This window comes from Pipistrellus kuhlii, unplaced genomic scaffold (assembly GCF_014108245.1).
Source record: "Pipistrellus kuhlii isolate mPipKuh1 unplaced genomic scaffold, mPipKuh1.p scaffold_m20_p_2, whole genome shotgun sequence".
Taxonomy (NCBI): domain Eukaryota; kingdom Metazoa; phylum Chordata; class Mammalia; order Chiroptera; family Vespertilionidae; genus Pipistrellus; species Pipistrellus kuhlii.
In genome coordinates this window covers 163,901,651-163,915,272 of record NW_023425515.1, presented here as the reverse complement: position 1 = coordinate 163,915,272, position 13,622 = coordinate 163,901,651, and the positions used below count along the sequence as shown (strand labels likewise).

Below are 13,622 nucleotides of genomic sequence, written 5' to 3'. Positions count from 1 at the left end.
GACTTTCAAGTCTTACTTTTTAAGAAATACATTTTGTATCTGCCATAGATAAGAGACTACTTTGATGGATCTGGACAAAGGAAATTGAAAATCTTCTGGAAAGAATTCACTATTCTAAGTGCCATTAAGAACATTTGTGATTCATGGAAATGGGTCAAAATATCAACATTAACAGGAGTTTCGGAAAAAGTTGCATGACTCTGAGGAGTTTAGTGGAGGAAATAATAAGCAGATGTGGCGGGAACAGCAAGAAACCTAGCATTAGAAGTGGTGCCTGAGGGGTGACTGAACTGCTGCAATCTCGTGATAAAACTTTAATGGATGAGGAGTTGCTTCTTACGTAAAGAAACTAATCTACCCCTGGTGTGAAAACTTGAAAGGCAACAAAGGATTTAGAATATTTCATAACTTAGTTGATGAAGCAGTGACAGGGCCTGACAGGACTGACTCTAATTCTGAAAGTAGTTTTGGGGGTAAAATGCTATCAAACAGTATCACACATTACAGAGAAATCATTCATGAAAGGAAGTCAATCATCAAGCTTCGTTATCTTAAGAAATTGCCACAGCCACCATCTTCAGCAGCCCCCACTCTGAACAGTCAACAGCCATCAACACTGAGTCAAGACCCTCCCCCAGCAAAAAGATTTTGACTCACTGAAAGAATTTTTTATCAATAAAGTACTTTTTATATTATTGATTTCAGAGAGAAAGGAGAGAGAAACATCAATGATGAGAATCACTGATTGGCTGCCTCCTGCACAACCCCTACTGGGGATCAAGCCTCAAACCTGGGCATGTGCCCTTGACTAGAATCAAACCTGGGACCCTTCAGTCCTTAGTCCGATGCTCTATCCATTGAGCCAAACCAGTGAGGGCAATAAAGTACTTTTTAGTAAGGTGTGCACATTGATTTTAGACATACTACTACTGAACACTGTTTAACAGACTACAGTGTAAATGTAACTTCTATATGCACTGGGAAACAAAGTTCATTTATTGCAATAGTCACTTATTGCTATCGCCTGGAGTGGAATCCACAATGTATCAGTTATGTCTTATAGAGAGATCAGATGCTGGGGCATGGGAGAGAGGCAATGGGACAAGGGACTCGGGGTGGGGGTGGGGGACCACATATGCTAAGAATGTATTATTGCTGCCTGGGTGGCATGGCTCAGTGGTTGAGTACCAACCTATGAACCAGGAGGTCATAGTTCAATTCCCAGTCAGGGCACAAGCCTGGGTTGTGGGCTGAATCCCCAGTGGGAGGGCATGAAGGAGGCAGCCAATCAATGATTCTCTATCATTGATGTTTGTATATCTCCTCCAAAATCAATTTAAAAAAATTTTTAATAGATTATTGCTATTAACAGCATACCAAAAAATCTGAATAAGAAAGGGAGAGAAACTTGACCACAGGAGACCTGAGCTGACAGGGAAATTAATGGGAAAATAGCTCAAGTCCCATCTACTAACAAACATGGAAAGGTTCACAGAAAACTTGGAGGAGGGGGAGCTGCAGAGGCCAGTCAGTAGAGGCCTGCTGTGGTCAACAGGACAAAGGACAGCTGGGACCTGCTCTCTTCATGGGCAGAATGACCCCTGAAGGGTGGACTGAGTCTCCATGGGCATCATCCATGTCATGCACACGGGGTGGCAGATGACACACACTCCTAACCCTAAAGCCCTTGGAACATTTTCAGGTGAGGAAGCCAAAGTTCAAACGATTCGGTCTGATGGAACAGCACATCCAGGTGTATTTTTAATAGAGGGAAGGCCGGGTCCAAAGAAACTCTGGCCGATGCAGGGAAGCTCACATGTCAGAAAACAGAAGCTGGCCAGCTCCCCAGGCCAGCTCCCCAAGCTGCCTAAGGATCTCCTTACCTGATCTGAGTCCAGTGTCACACGAAGTCCCAGTTTAGTCATTCCATCTTCCTTCAGGAGCTTCAGGTGGGGACAGAGAGCAAGGCAGAAAGCCTTGGCGATGTGCTCGGTCAGCCGGCTATGATCTGCTGGATCACTCAGGCAACTGTGCTGGTCGTCATTTTCTAGGAAAAACACCTGTTCCCCAAACGAAAGAGACTTCACCTTGTGCCAGGAGATGTGGGAAGACGGTGCAGCAGCTCACTGTGCGAGAGCACCTGATTTGTGGAGGTGTGCAGAGTTCTGACATGGTACCTCAAAGTCCCTGGGACAAAAGTGGGGCACTAACATCTTACATCCAAGAAACAATCTCAGTCTCTGAATCTACAAAATGGTAGCAGCCACCTGCCATTTTCCCTGGAAGCCATAGACAGGGTCATCCTGGTACATTCTACTCAAAACCTGTATGTGGACGATTTTTTTAGGAACTGATCTTACAGTCTAAGAGAATGGCTCCTAACAGCTTTTGTGGCCCAAACCCTTCATATTACAGATTACATATAGAAGGGAGGTGATTCACCCAAGTGTATGTAAGTATTTAGAGACAGAGACAGGCGTAAGCCCAGAATCCAGGTCTTCTGTCTCTTACACAGAGTTTTTGCCACCACACTAGTGTAGCTTTGCCTTTGCTGAGGCCAGAGCTATGCCAGTGTGCACGCACTGGGCATGGGGAGAACATAGCAAATTTGGAACTGAGAGACCTGAGACCTAGTCGCATGGAGCAAGGTGATGAACAAATCCTTTGGCTTCTGAATGCCCAATCTGGGTTTATAAAATGGAAAGCATCTGTTCGCTCTAGTTACTATAAAAAAATTATATATTAGCAAAATGGGTTTATATATACCAGCCTCTAGCCTAGTGCTCAATAAGCTTATACTAAGAATACTAAGAGGAGTCGGCTCTGAAGCCTCTGACGATGCACAGGTGAGAGTGCCAGCATGGAAAGAGGGGAGGAGTGGGGGTCAGGAGGCCGTGGCCTCTGCTCGGTAACTAGCATCAGGCAGCCCAGTCTCTCAGCCTTTCAGAGCCTTTCTCACTATGCAGAAATGGTCGCCACCGTGTCTCACTGGGTTACTAGGGAGCAAAAAGGAGGGAACGGAGGTCAAACTATTTTATAAGCAGGAAGAGTTTTATGTTCCAGTGTCTGAACTGCTCAAAATATGTCAAAGGAATAGTCATAAAGCAAGCAGGTAAGACTCTGAGCTGTGTATGAAAACTCTGGGCTTGGTATGAAGGACACATCACTTGCAGCAACAGCTCAAGAACTGCAGAACCAGACTTTAGCCTCTGCTATCAGGAACCAGCTATGTGACCTTGGGTAAGGCACTTGGCCTCTCCTGCCTCGGTTACCTTGTGTGCAAAAGAGAAAAGCTAGAAATCACAGAACTTTAAAAAAAAAATTACTTTTAAAGTTGCAAGGAATCTTAGAGATCTTTAACTTAATAGTGTATTTTATAGGTAAGTATAAATAAGGTTCAAAACAAATTGGGAGACCTAGCAAATAAACTCTGATTTGTCTGAGATGCACACACACAGGTCTCTGCCCTGCTCCTCTCGCCCCAGATCAGCCTCTAAGACAGCTTTCGAGTTCAGAGACAACACAGCGGGAAAGAGCTTAGGAGCTGGCAGATCTGGGTTTGAATCAGGACTCTGACATTACTATTTGCCATGTAAGTTTGGACAAGCTACTCAGTCTCCAAACTTTAGTTTTCTTTTGTTCTTTTTATAGTTGACACACTGGTTTTCTATTGATGAAATGAGTTAATTCTTAAAGACCGTGTTATCTAAGATAGTTTAACTGGGAGTGCAGCATAACTAGCCCAGCTTTCTAACTCATACAGCAAAGATGGTATGTACCATTCAGAGGTGTCTTCTTTGTGAATCCCAACGCAAACAAACCCGACAGCTGTGCACAGGCAGGAGCAGACATCAGGCTGCGGCCTGCACTTGGGGGCATTTCTTACCGGTGAGCTCAGACAGACCAGGGGGAACTGCAGTATAGAAGACAGGGTTTCCCCCCCCTTATCCTCCAGAATCAGGCCAGATGTGTCTCTGGTCCTAGCAAAAGTTGAGCTCAAAGCGGGTTAAGAATGCCAAGTTTTATTTCCTTACCTCAGTCCATCTGATGACTTTTCCATTTGCTTTATACTCTGACCCGTGGAATATCTTCACACTTGTTATAGACTCCATTAACTTCCCATCTATGGGACTTATGACACTAAAATAGAAGCAAAGAAAAGAGATGGAAGCAGCTCTGGAAGTCAGAAGAGCCACTTCTCTTAACAAATTTTGCAATTAGTGACACCGGGCACCTTGCCAAACACATCTGATCAACATATCATAGCAAGAAGCCACTACATGAACATGTATGAATAGAGTGCTCATGGGAAGGGCTCACTAAAATAATTCAAAGAACACACACACAAAGGACTCATGATTCCAGGAGATGGTTATTTTAATATGAAGAACTCTTTACTCAAGCCTGCTCCCTTCTTGCAGCATTCCTTCCTTCGGGGAATGCACAGCCACCCCCCTTCAATTCCGCTCTCCCCTCTGCTCTGTCACAGCACTCTGCTCCTGACTACGACGACACCCATCATGTCATACTCACCATACATTTTGTGTATCCGTCTTAGAAATGAACTTCTGAAGGGGAGGAATATAATATATTCACCTTTGTGTGCTATATTTTCAGTTCGAACACAGTACTTGGAACATAGGAGTTTAATAAATGTTGATTAAAATATTTAACTGAGTATATTCATTATGACAGTGTTGATGTGAACTGGTGAACAAGTATCTATTTATCACAACAAATTCCCTTTGATGCTAAATTATCATTCCTAGATTCCTGAATAGAAAGGCCCACTATTTAGAGTCATTTCCTCTCCAAAATATAACAAGTATAAATAACTGGAGATATATATACTCATTGGTGATAAGGTTTAACAATGGAATCACAAGGATTCCAAACTCTTCCTAACAATTTTCAAATCTGCTTATGTTTTTCAATCTCTATGTACGTAAGATGAAATTTAACTTAAACTTCAAAATCAGGGATTCACTTCATTCACTTGATCATAATTATTTAAACAATGTTAAGTTTAATTGCTAACTCATCAGAAAGAACACTCTTAGTTGATGAGTTCTCTTGTGAGAGAGGGTACCCAGACAGAGGGACAAGGTGGAAAATGTTCCATTTGTATACTACAAACTACACTCCCGAGTCCCAGAGTCTCCGTGACTAGTTCTTGTCCTGTCTCCAAAGACGCTGCCAATGGCACCTGTAGAAAGAAGCCACCTGCTTGTTTTTAGTTACCAATATGTCATGGCATCAGATTTTCAGATGATCAATTTTTTGGTCCCAATAATCATGTTCATTTCCAAATGTAGTGGAGAATTAAACTGATTTTGAAATTAAATTTGCCAGTGAAGTATTGGAAGATAGAGGGTTATTTGTAAAACAGTCAAATGTACTCAACGATTTAGAAATTGCTTCTTTCTGTTCAGTAAGTTTTTGTGCCATGTTGTAAATGCCCTCTGTCTACCTTTGGCTCTGCTATTCCCGCCGGTGGAGGCCTCCTCTACCAGAGCCATGTGGCAAATACCCACTCATCCTACCAGATTCAGCTAGAGCAGCAGCTATTTCTCTATGGTAGGGGTGTCGAACTCAATCAGAGAAGGGGCCAAAATCTAAAATCCAGCCTAAATCGCGGGCCGAATGGTTTACTGAACAGTCATAAACTGTCATTGTGATGGAAACGCAGTGGAGTGCAGTGATGACAGCGCGGTGCGGGCCACATTGCAAGGCCTGGCGGGACGGATTTGGCCCGCGGGCCTTGTGTTTGACACATGTGGCCTAAAGGATGGATGGGTGGATAGATAGAAAGTGGATGGGATAAAGCTTAATAACAATGAGGTATAATATACTCATTTATTCAATCAATTTCTAAAGTACCTGCTAGGTACCAGACAGTACTTTGGATGCTGGCAGTATACTGGTGGCAGTCAATAAACCAGACAAAAGTCCCTGTCCCCATGGAGCTTACATCCCAGGGACAATGTAATCAGTAAAAATTTTTGTCCGTTAGAAACTTATACGTGCTCTTAGAACTATTCTGCACAGAAGGGGGATATAATTGGGGGGTGGGAAGAAAGAGATGTGTTCGACAGGGTTATTATTTAGATAGGTTGGCCACAGAACGCCTTACCGAGAAAGTTATATTTTAGAAAATTTTGAAGGCAGTGAGGGAGCGACTCAGGTGGCTTCCCAGGGGCAAAGTATTATATAAGCTGAGAGAACAGCCAGTGCCAGGACAGAAGTCTAGTTGCTGTGTCCCCGCAAGAAGGCAGGAGCTGCTTCTGAGAAGTAAGAGTGGGGCAGGGGGACGCAGACTGTGTAAGGCCTCAGAGGTCGCAAAGACTTTGGTTTTGACCCTGAATGATAATGGCAGCCAGTGGTAGGTTCTGAGCAGAGGAGCAACACTGTAGAATTAGAAACTGATTAGGCTGGGAAGAGGGAACAGGTCAAGACTAGAAATAAAGAAAGCAATTAGGAGGCTACTGCAATAAGGCAGACCAAACAATGGTGGCCTGAACTGGGATGATGGCAGCAGAGGTGGGAAGCAGCAGCAGTAAGAGTCTATGACATATTCTATGAAGAAAAGCTAACAGCATCCACTGTTAGATTAGGTACAGGGCCTGAGATACAGGCGACTCCAAGGTCTGGGCCTGAACCTTCCGAACACGAGCTGCCCTGCGCCTCGGCCCCGGGCGGCGGTCCTCGCCGGCCACTCCCCGCTTCGTGGAGGCGGTTGGCCTTGTGGTGCTTCCTCACTCCTCTGTGATACTGGAATAACACCAGTTCTATCAAATTAAACAATATTATAAAAGTGCTTTGCAAACCACACAAAGCTTAGATATTACTATTATCTCAATAACTTGAGAGAAATTGTTTTGTGAAACAATCAAAGTTTCCTCCCTTCAAAAATATGCACAGAAGCTCCTTCAGAAAGGAAGCCAGGAAGCCAGGAATTTGAAATTCTGCGTGGCGCCTGCCAAAGCAGTCTCTCAGGCGGGGCCTCCAGGGAAGTTGTAACACAGCAGCCAGACTGACCCAGAGCCCCGCCGTAACTGCATGCCTCAGGGGGAGTTTGCTGCCTTTACCCCTTGTTGACGTTCTTGTCGTCGTCCACCCACTGGATGTGGATGTGCTCCTGGGGGTCCTCGGCGTCTGCCTTGCCGCAGGTGATGGTGAAGTCCTTCATCTCTCGCAGCGCCTGCCTCAAGGCATCCATGTTCTCCGCAGTGATCTGGACCATGACGCCATCTGGGAATCAGCACGAGACAATACCGATGAAGACAATGAAAAGCCAGGGAGGGGGCAGTGAGAAACAGACCTGGAACTAGCAAAGCCCTCTAAATTAAATGTGAAACTTTGCCCTCTAGAGCGGACAGACAGCAGGTGTTGTGCTCTGAGCTGAGCTCTTCCTTACTGGAAGTGCTAAGAGGGCCGGGACCGGTTTGGCTCAATGGATAGAGCGTCGGCTTGGGGACTGAAGGGCCCCGGGTTCAATTCCGGTCAAGGGCATGTACCTTGGTTGCGGGCATATCCCCAGTAGGGGGTGTGCAAGGGGCAGCTGATCGATGACTCTCTCTCATTGATGTTTCTAACTCTCTATCTCTCTCCCTTCCTCTCTGTACAAAAATCAATAAAATATATTAAAAAAAAAAAAAAAAAGTAAATCCTAAGAGGAGCAAGTGCCAATATGTGTTCTGTTTAAAACACTTGCCTGTTGAATTCACTTCAGACACAACAGAGTTTCTCCTTATTCCAAATGATTGCAACATTCTTGTGGGTAACAGGGACTGAACCTCATCCACATGTTTACAGATTTGCGCCCAATGATATATTTAAACTTAGACTATATCCCCTTGGGTACCTTATCCCAAAGCTCTGAAAGGCCATCTCTTAAATAACTAGTGCCATTCCATACACATGTATTCCCTCCTAACCCCCCTTTTGTGCAATGCAGTTCTAAGACCACTGTCCCATAGAACCTTTACCACTTTCTTCCTTCTTTGGAGAACTAACCACTATTATGACAGCTTTAAGTAGCTGAAGAGTGAGACGCTACGGAATAAATAATGAGTCCAGAACTCTGGCAAAAATGTCAGTTTCCTTTAGTATCCTTTGCTTTTCGGTTGTACAAATAGGACTGAACTACTGTATGTGCAGTAAGTAACTCATTCTTTACCTTCCACAATACTGGACTTGGCAAGATAGCCTGAAGAGGATTTCAGAGCGCCACTGAACACGAAGAAACTGGCACCAGTCACTAAAACAACAAAAGAAATAGTTTAGTAAAGATAGACCCTGAGATTGAGAGACAGAGAACAATAATAAAATATGTAGTCATTGGGACCTCCAACCATCATCATCCAGAAGACAAGAAACACCAACTCTATACAAGTAACCAATAATTCTGATGCTTATGATAGGCTGGGAATGAGATTTTAAGACACAGGCTCCCACCCAGCCAGTGTGGCTCAGTGGTTGAGCACTGACCTATGAAACAGGAGGTCCTGGTTCAATTCCCCATCAGGGCACATGCCTGGGTTATGAGCTCAATCCCCAGTGTGGGAGGGTGCAGAAGACAGCCAGTCAGTGATTCTCTCTCATCACTGATGTTTCTATCTCTCCCTCTCTCTTCATCTCTGAAATCAATAAATTATATATATATATTTAATAATATACACACTCCCATTTTGTTTTGTTCTCTCTACAATCGAGAATCAAAGAATTTTACAGGCAAAGAAATCTTAGTGGTCAAGTCCTGGGCTTGGACGGAAGCCTGTTTTTATAGATAAAATTATACTGGAACACAGCCATGTCCATTCGTATACACATTTCTATGGCAGTTTTTGAAATATGATGTCACAGTGTTGAGTAGTTGACAACAAAGACTACAGGCCTGCAAAGCCTAAAATATTCAGAAAAAGTCTTCTGACCCCTGATCAAAATTCACTGGTTTCTAGGTGTGTGTTTAGGTTAAATATATTTTGAATATTGAGATATGGTTGCCAACTATTTTATTTACAGAGTGGAGCTATTAAAAACACAAGTATCTATTTGAAAGACAAACACCTGATACCATTGACTCTTCATAAAAGGCTATTTAATACATTTAGGTTTATGAAAACTTCTCTTCACTCTATTTCTCCACATCTTAAATTGGACTGAGCTGTTCCAGCTCCCTTCCCATTGGCCCCAGCACTTCTAATGGCAGGTCATCCAGCTTTGTCGAGGTTCCTACTGACAAGGAGCCCACAACAGCGCACTGCAGTCCATTCTACTTCTGGGTAACTCTCCGCGTTACAGAGAGTGATCGCAAATTGAGCTAAACCTAGATCCTTGTTACTTTCACACAATGGTGCTGGTTTTGGCCTTTTGTAGCTATTCAGAGTAAGTTGAATCTTTTCTACACATAACAAAAAACCTTAAAAATAGAGATAGCTATTTGTACTTTTTCAAGTAAAACATACTTCACTAAGGATGTCTTCCTTTGACCTAGTTCCCAGATTTTTTCACAGACCTTGAATCATCCTCTGATCATCCAGTTTTACCAATGGACATCATCAATTACATTAATAATATCCAGAACTTACTAAATACGAGAGGCCCGGTGCACAAAATCCGTGCATGGGCAGGGTCCCTAGGCCTGACAGTAATCAGGGCCAATCTGCGGGGCAATTGAGAGGCCCCCGCTGACACTCGCCTTGGCAGGCCTGATGCCGCCTGCTCACTGGCTCCATCCCCCGCTGTCACCCTGGGGCCTCCCTCTGCAGGGTGATTGGGAGGGCCCTCACTGGCACCCGCCTTGGCTGGCCTGGGGCCTGCGGGCTGGGGGCAGCTCCTGCGTTGAGCATCTGCCCCCTGGTAGTCAGTGTGATTCATAGTGGCCAGTCATTCCACCAGTCGTTCCACCACTCAGTCAATTTTCATATCAGGCTTTTATTATATAGGATTCTGAGTAAGATTTGGCTAATAGGGAGCACTGTGGACTTATCACCCACCTTATTTTGGATATGGTATTTGAATATATATGTGCTAAATACCTTTACTAACTAAATAACTGATTTTAAATATATATTAAAGAAAGTGGCCTTTAGTATGTCTTCTAGAGAAGTGCTTCATAAAGCAGACTAAAGAAAGCTAGTTTTAGGAGACATTCTGAGGGGAAAGAGACATACGGTAAGATAGATTTAGAAAAGGCTATACACACTACCCTTCTCTTGGAATCACAATACACATCGGCTGTTAAAGCCTCTAAAAAGAACAGTAGTTCTTTTAAAATCTGCTTAAACTGGTTTAACTCAGGATTTCTCAGTTTAATTTATTAAGCAAGACTTTCATCTATTTATATGAATATTAGAGGCCTGGTGCACAAAAACTCGTGCATTTGGAGGGGGGAGGCCCTCAGCCCAGCCTGCACCCTCTCCAATCCTTCTCACAATCTGGGACCGCTGGCTCCCAACTGCTCACCTGCCAGCCTAATTGCCCCTATCTGCCTCCCCCATCAGCATGGTCACCTCACGCAGCCTGCTGTTCAGTCGTTTGGTCGTCCCTCACTAACCCCGCTGCTGGCCTGGTCGCCCGTGCAGCCTGTTCAGTCATCCGTCCAGTTGTTTCGGTTGTGGCGACCCCTGGCTTTTTATATATTAGGATGTTTTAAAACCACAGAACCTGATAAGACACTTGAGAAAATGTCACACCAAGCAGTGATTCTTAGATTCTAATTTGTATTTGAATTGCACAGGGATTGTGTTAAAAAGCAAATTCTGATTTAGCAGATCTGGGTGTGGACTCTTCATTTCTAACAATCCCCTAAGTGATGAGATCACAATCCAAGTGCCTCTGAATCTAGAAACCTTCCCTCCATACCTACTCATTAACATTCTTTGAATATGGTCATTCAACAAACCCCAAATCTAAATATATTTTCACCATGGGGCCTCGCCTCCTACCTTCAGATATCAATCTGGCCCTGTCAATATCCTGAGGCAATACTTTTAAATGTTCCCCTCAATAACAGAGACGCCATTTGCAATTCTGCGTCTGGCTACTGGGGAGCCAATGTAACCTGGAAAATAAGCTTGGAAATGTTAACTTAATCAGGTTGTTTGTGGCCACCCTTCTAGAAAGTAAGTGTAACAGAGCTAAGTCCAGTACAATCTTCCATTCTCATCATCTCCATCAGCACAATTACTCACCCTTCCTGGGCTGGTTGTGAATACTGATGGCCTGGGTCTGATAGTTTCCATCATCGTTCTGTACACACACAAGATGAGAGTCTGCCTTCTCATTGAAGCAGGCACCTCCTGCCAGGACATGCTCGTTAGACTTGTTCATGGCTTTCATCACCTGCAACCAAAAAAGAGGGTTAGTTTCTTCTCTGCCAAGAATGGTTGTTTTTGGTGGTGTTTTTTTGTTTGTTTGTTTGTTTTGTCTGATATGACATAACTCTTTTACTTCTCAAAAAACCCCCACAGAATATTACTATTTACTAGGGGCCCAGCCTGCCCCCTCTCACATACTGGGAGCCCGCAGGGATGTCCTACGGATGGCTTAAGTCCACTCCCCAATGGGAGTGGACCTAAGCTGCAGTCTGGCTTCCCTTTGCAGGAGGCGACCAGGCTGACTGGGGCAGGCACCAGCCCATCACCCTGCTGCTGCAGCCACTGCCAGTCACCGCAGCCACCAAGGTCTTTTCATCAACACGGACTTCAGTCCCTTCACCATGAAAAAATGACTTTCTTTAGGAATTTTCAAGATGTGTCTTTCATAGGATATGACATTTCTTTATTTTTCTTTTTATCCTCACCTGAGGATATGTTTCCATTGATTTTCCCCCCTTCCTTCTGATCCCAGGTTTGGCTCCTGCCCAAGTCTAAAGCCTCCACCTGAGGCTTTCAGCTTGGGAAGGGCCCCCCACCACAACCCCTCCAATGGCCAGTTGGGAGTGACCTGGGTGCCAAAGAGGTTCCTGGGACCCAGGTATGTATGCAAATTAACCGCCATCTTTGTTAGGTTAATTTGCATCTGAAGCTAACCTAAAAATTCAGAGCACACCATTTTGTGTCTAATAAACAAATCTGAGCTTATATTATCTTGATGCTGAGACTCTGGCTTCTGGTTGAAAAAGGCTAATAATAATTTTTTATTTCCCATTTTTTCTTTCATGCCATCCCATTTGTCTAAATTTCTGATCCAATCCTTTAAAATGGCTTCAATCTTTTGAAAAACTAGTCCAAAATTTGTCTTTTGTTTTACTTCCCTGTCCTTCTTATGTAATAAACTGTATTATCCACACTGTGAAAAACACCACGTGTCTGGATACCTTTTATATTCCTATATCAATACACTAGAAAAAAACCACAAAAAAAACCTTACTGAAGTGAAATTTACATGACATAAAGTTAACCATTTTAAAGTGAGAAGTTCAGTGGTATTTAATACATTCACAATATTGGGCAACCACCCCCTTATCCAGTTCCAAATTGGTCCCATCACCTGGAGTAAAACCCTTGTTTGTGAACCAGTGTCTCCTCACTCCCTCTCCAAATACCAATCCACACTCTGTCTCCACGCATTTATTCTAGATGGTTCATATCAATAAAACCTTACACTATGTGGCCTTATGTCTGGCTTTTTTCACTTAGAATAACATTTAAGCTCTTCCATAGTGTAACATGTATCAATACTTCATTTCTTTTTATGGCTGAATAATATTTCATTATATATACAGTTGACCTTTGAACAACAGGGGAGTTACTGACCCCTTGTGCAGTCAAAAATACACCTATATTGCCGAGACCGGTTTGGCTCAGTGGTAGAGCATCGGTCTGAGGACTCAAAGGTCCCGGGTTCGATTCTGGTCAAGGGCATGTACCTTGGTTTCGGGCACTTCCCCAGTAGGGGATGTGCAAGAAGCAGCTGGTTGATGTTCCTCTCTCATCAACGTTTCTAGCTCTCTCTCTCTCTCTCTCCCTTCCTCTCTGTAAAAAAATCAATAAAATATATATTTTTAAAAATACACCTATAACTTCTGACTCCCCCAAAACTTAACTCCAGTCCCTTTGGTATCCATGAGGGATTGATTCCAGGGCCCCTGTGAATAACAAAATCTGTGGATGCTCAAGTAGAACAATGCTGACAGCTGGACCTCCACATTCACGGATACCAATTACGGATCAAAAATTCTGTTTAGGATCTGCAGTTGGTTGAATCTTCAGATACGAAACTTGGAGATACAGAGGAATGACGATATTTATTTAAAAACTAGGGGCCCGATGCACAAAGATTCATGCAAGAATAAGCCTTCCTTCCTCTGGCTGCCGGCACCACCTTCACTCCAGCCCGGGGCCCTTTCTGCCTTTGCTCCAGCCCAGAGCCACCTTCCACCGCTCGCCTTGTCACATCAATTTGCATACTCCCTCTTTATTGGCTGTGGTGCCACCAGCTTTGTCACAGAGTTATGGTCAATTTGCATATTTTGTCTTTATTAGATAGGATGCCCATGTAAATGGATCCCATAATTAAAACCTGTGTTGTTCAAGGGTTAAATGTTTATATACTACAACTGACGTATCCTTCCACCATGACCTCTGGGCTAGGTCCATTTTTTCACTACCATGAAT

At 43.7% G+C, this 13,622-nt stretch overlaps 1 protein-coding gene across 8 annotated transcripts in view; it reads right to left on the bottom strand.

Annotated features, from left to right (window-relative positions):
- Positions 1 to 13,622, bottom strand: part of ZFYVE9 (zinc finger FYVE-type containing 9) — a 121,327-nt gene that overhangs the window by 6,453 nt on the left and 101,252 nt on the right. For 7 of the 8 annotated variants that reach the window (XM_036447243.2, XM_036447233.1, XM_036447234.1 and 4 more), the window contains 5 exons: positions 11,196 to 11,346; positions 8,180 to 8,260; positions 7,089 to 7,251; positions 4,035 to 4,140; positions 1,884 to 2,060 (listed from right to left, as the gene is read on the bottom strand). In XM_036447243.2, the coding sequence (XP_036303136.1) occupies positions 1,884 to 2,060; positions 4,035 to 4,140; positions 7,089 to 7,251; positions 8,180 to 8,260; positions 11,196 to 11,346 (678 nt within the window). The remainder of the gene's footprint in view (positions 1 to 1,883; positions 2,061 to 4,034; positions 4,141 to 7,088; positions 7,252 to 8,179; positions 8,261 to 11,195; positions 11,347 to 13,622) is intronic. The other variant, XM_045584600.1, reaches the window with a different exon arrangement.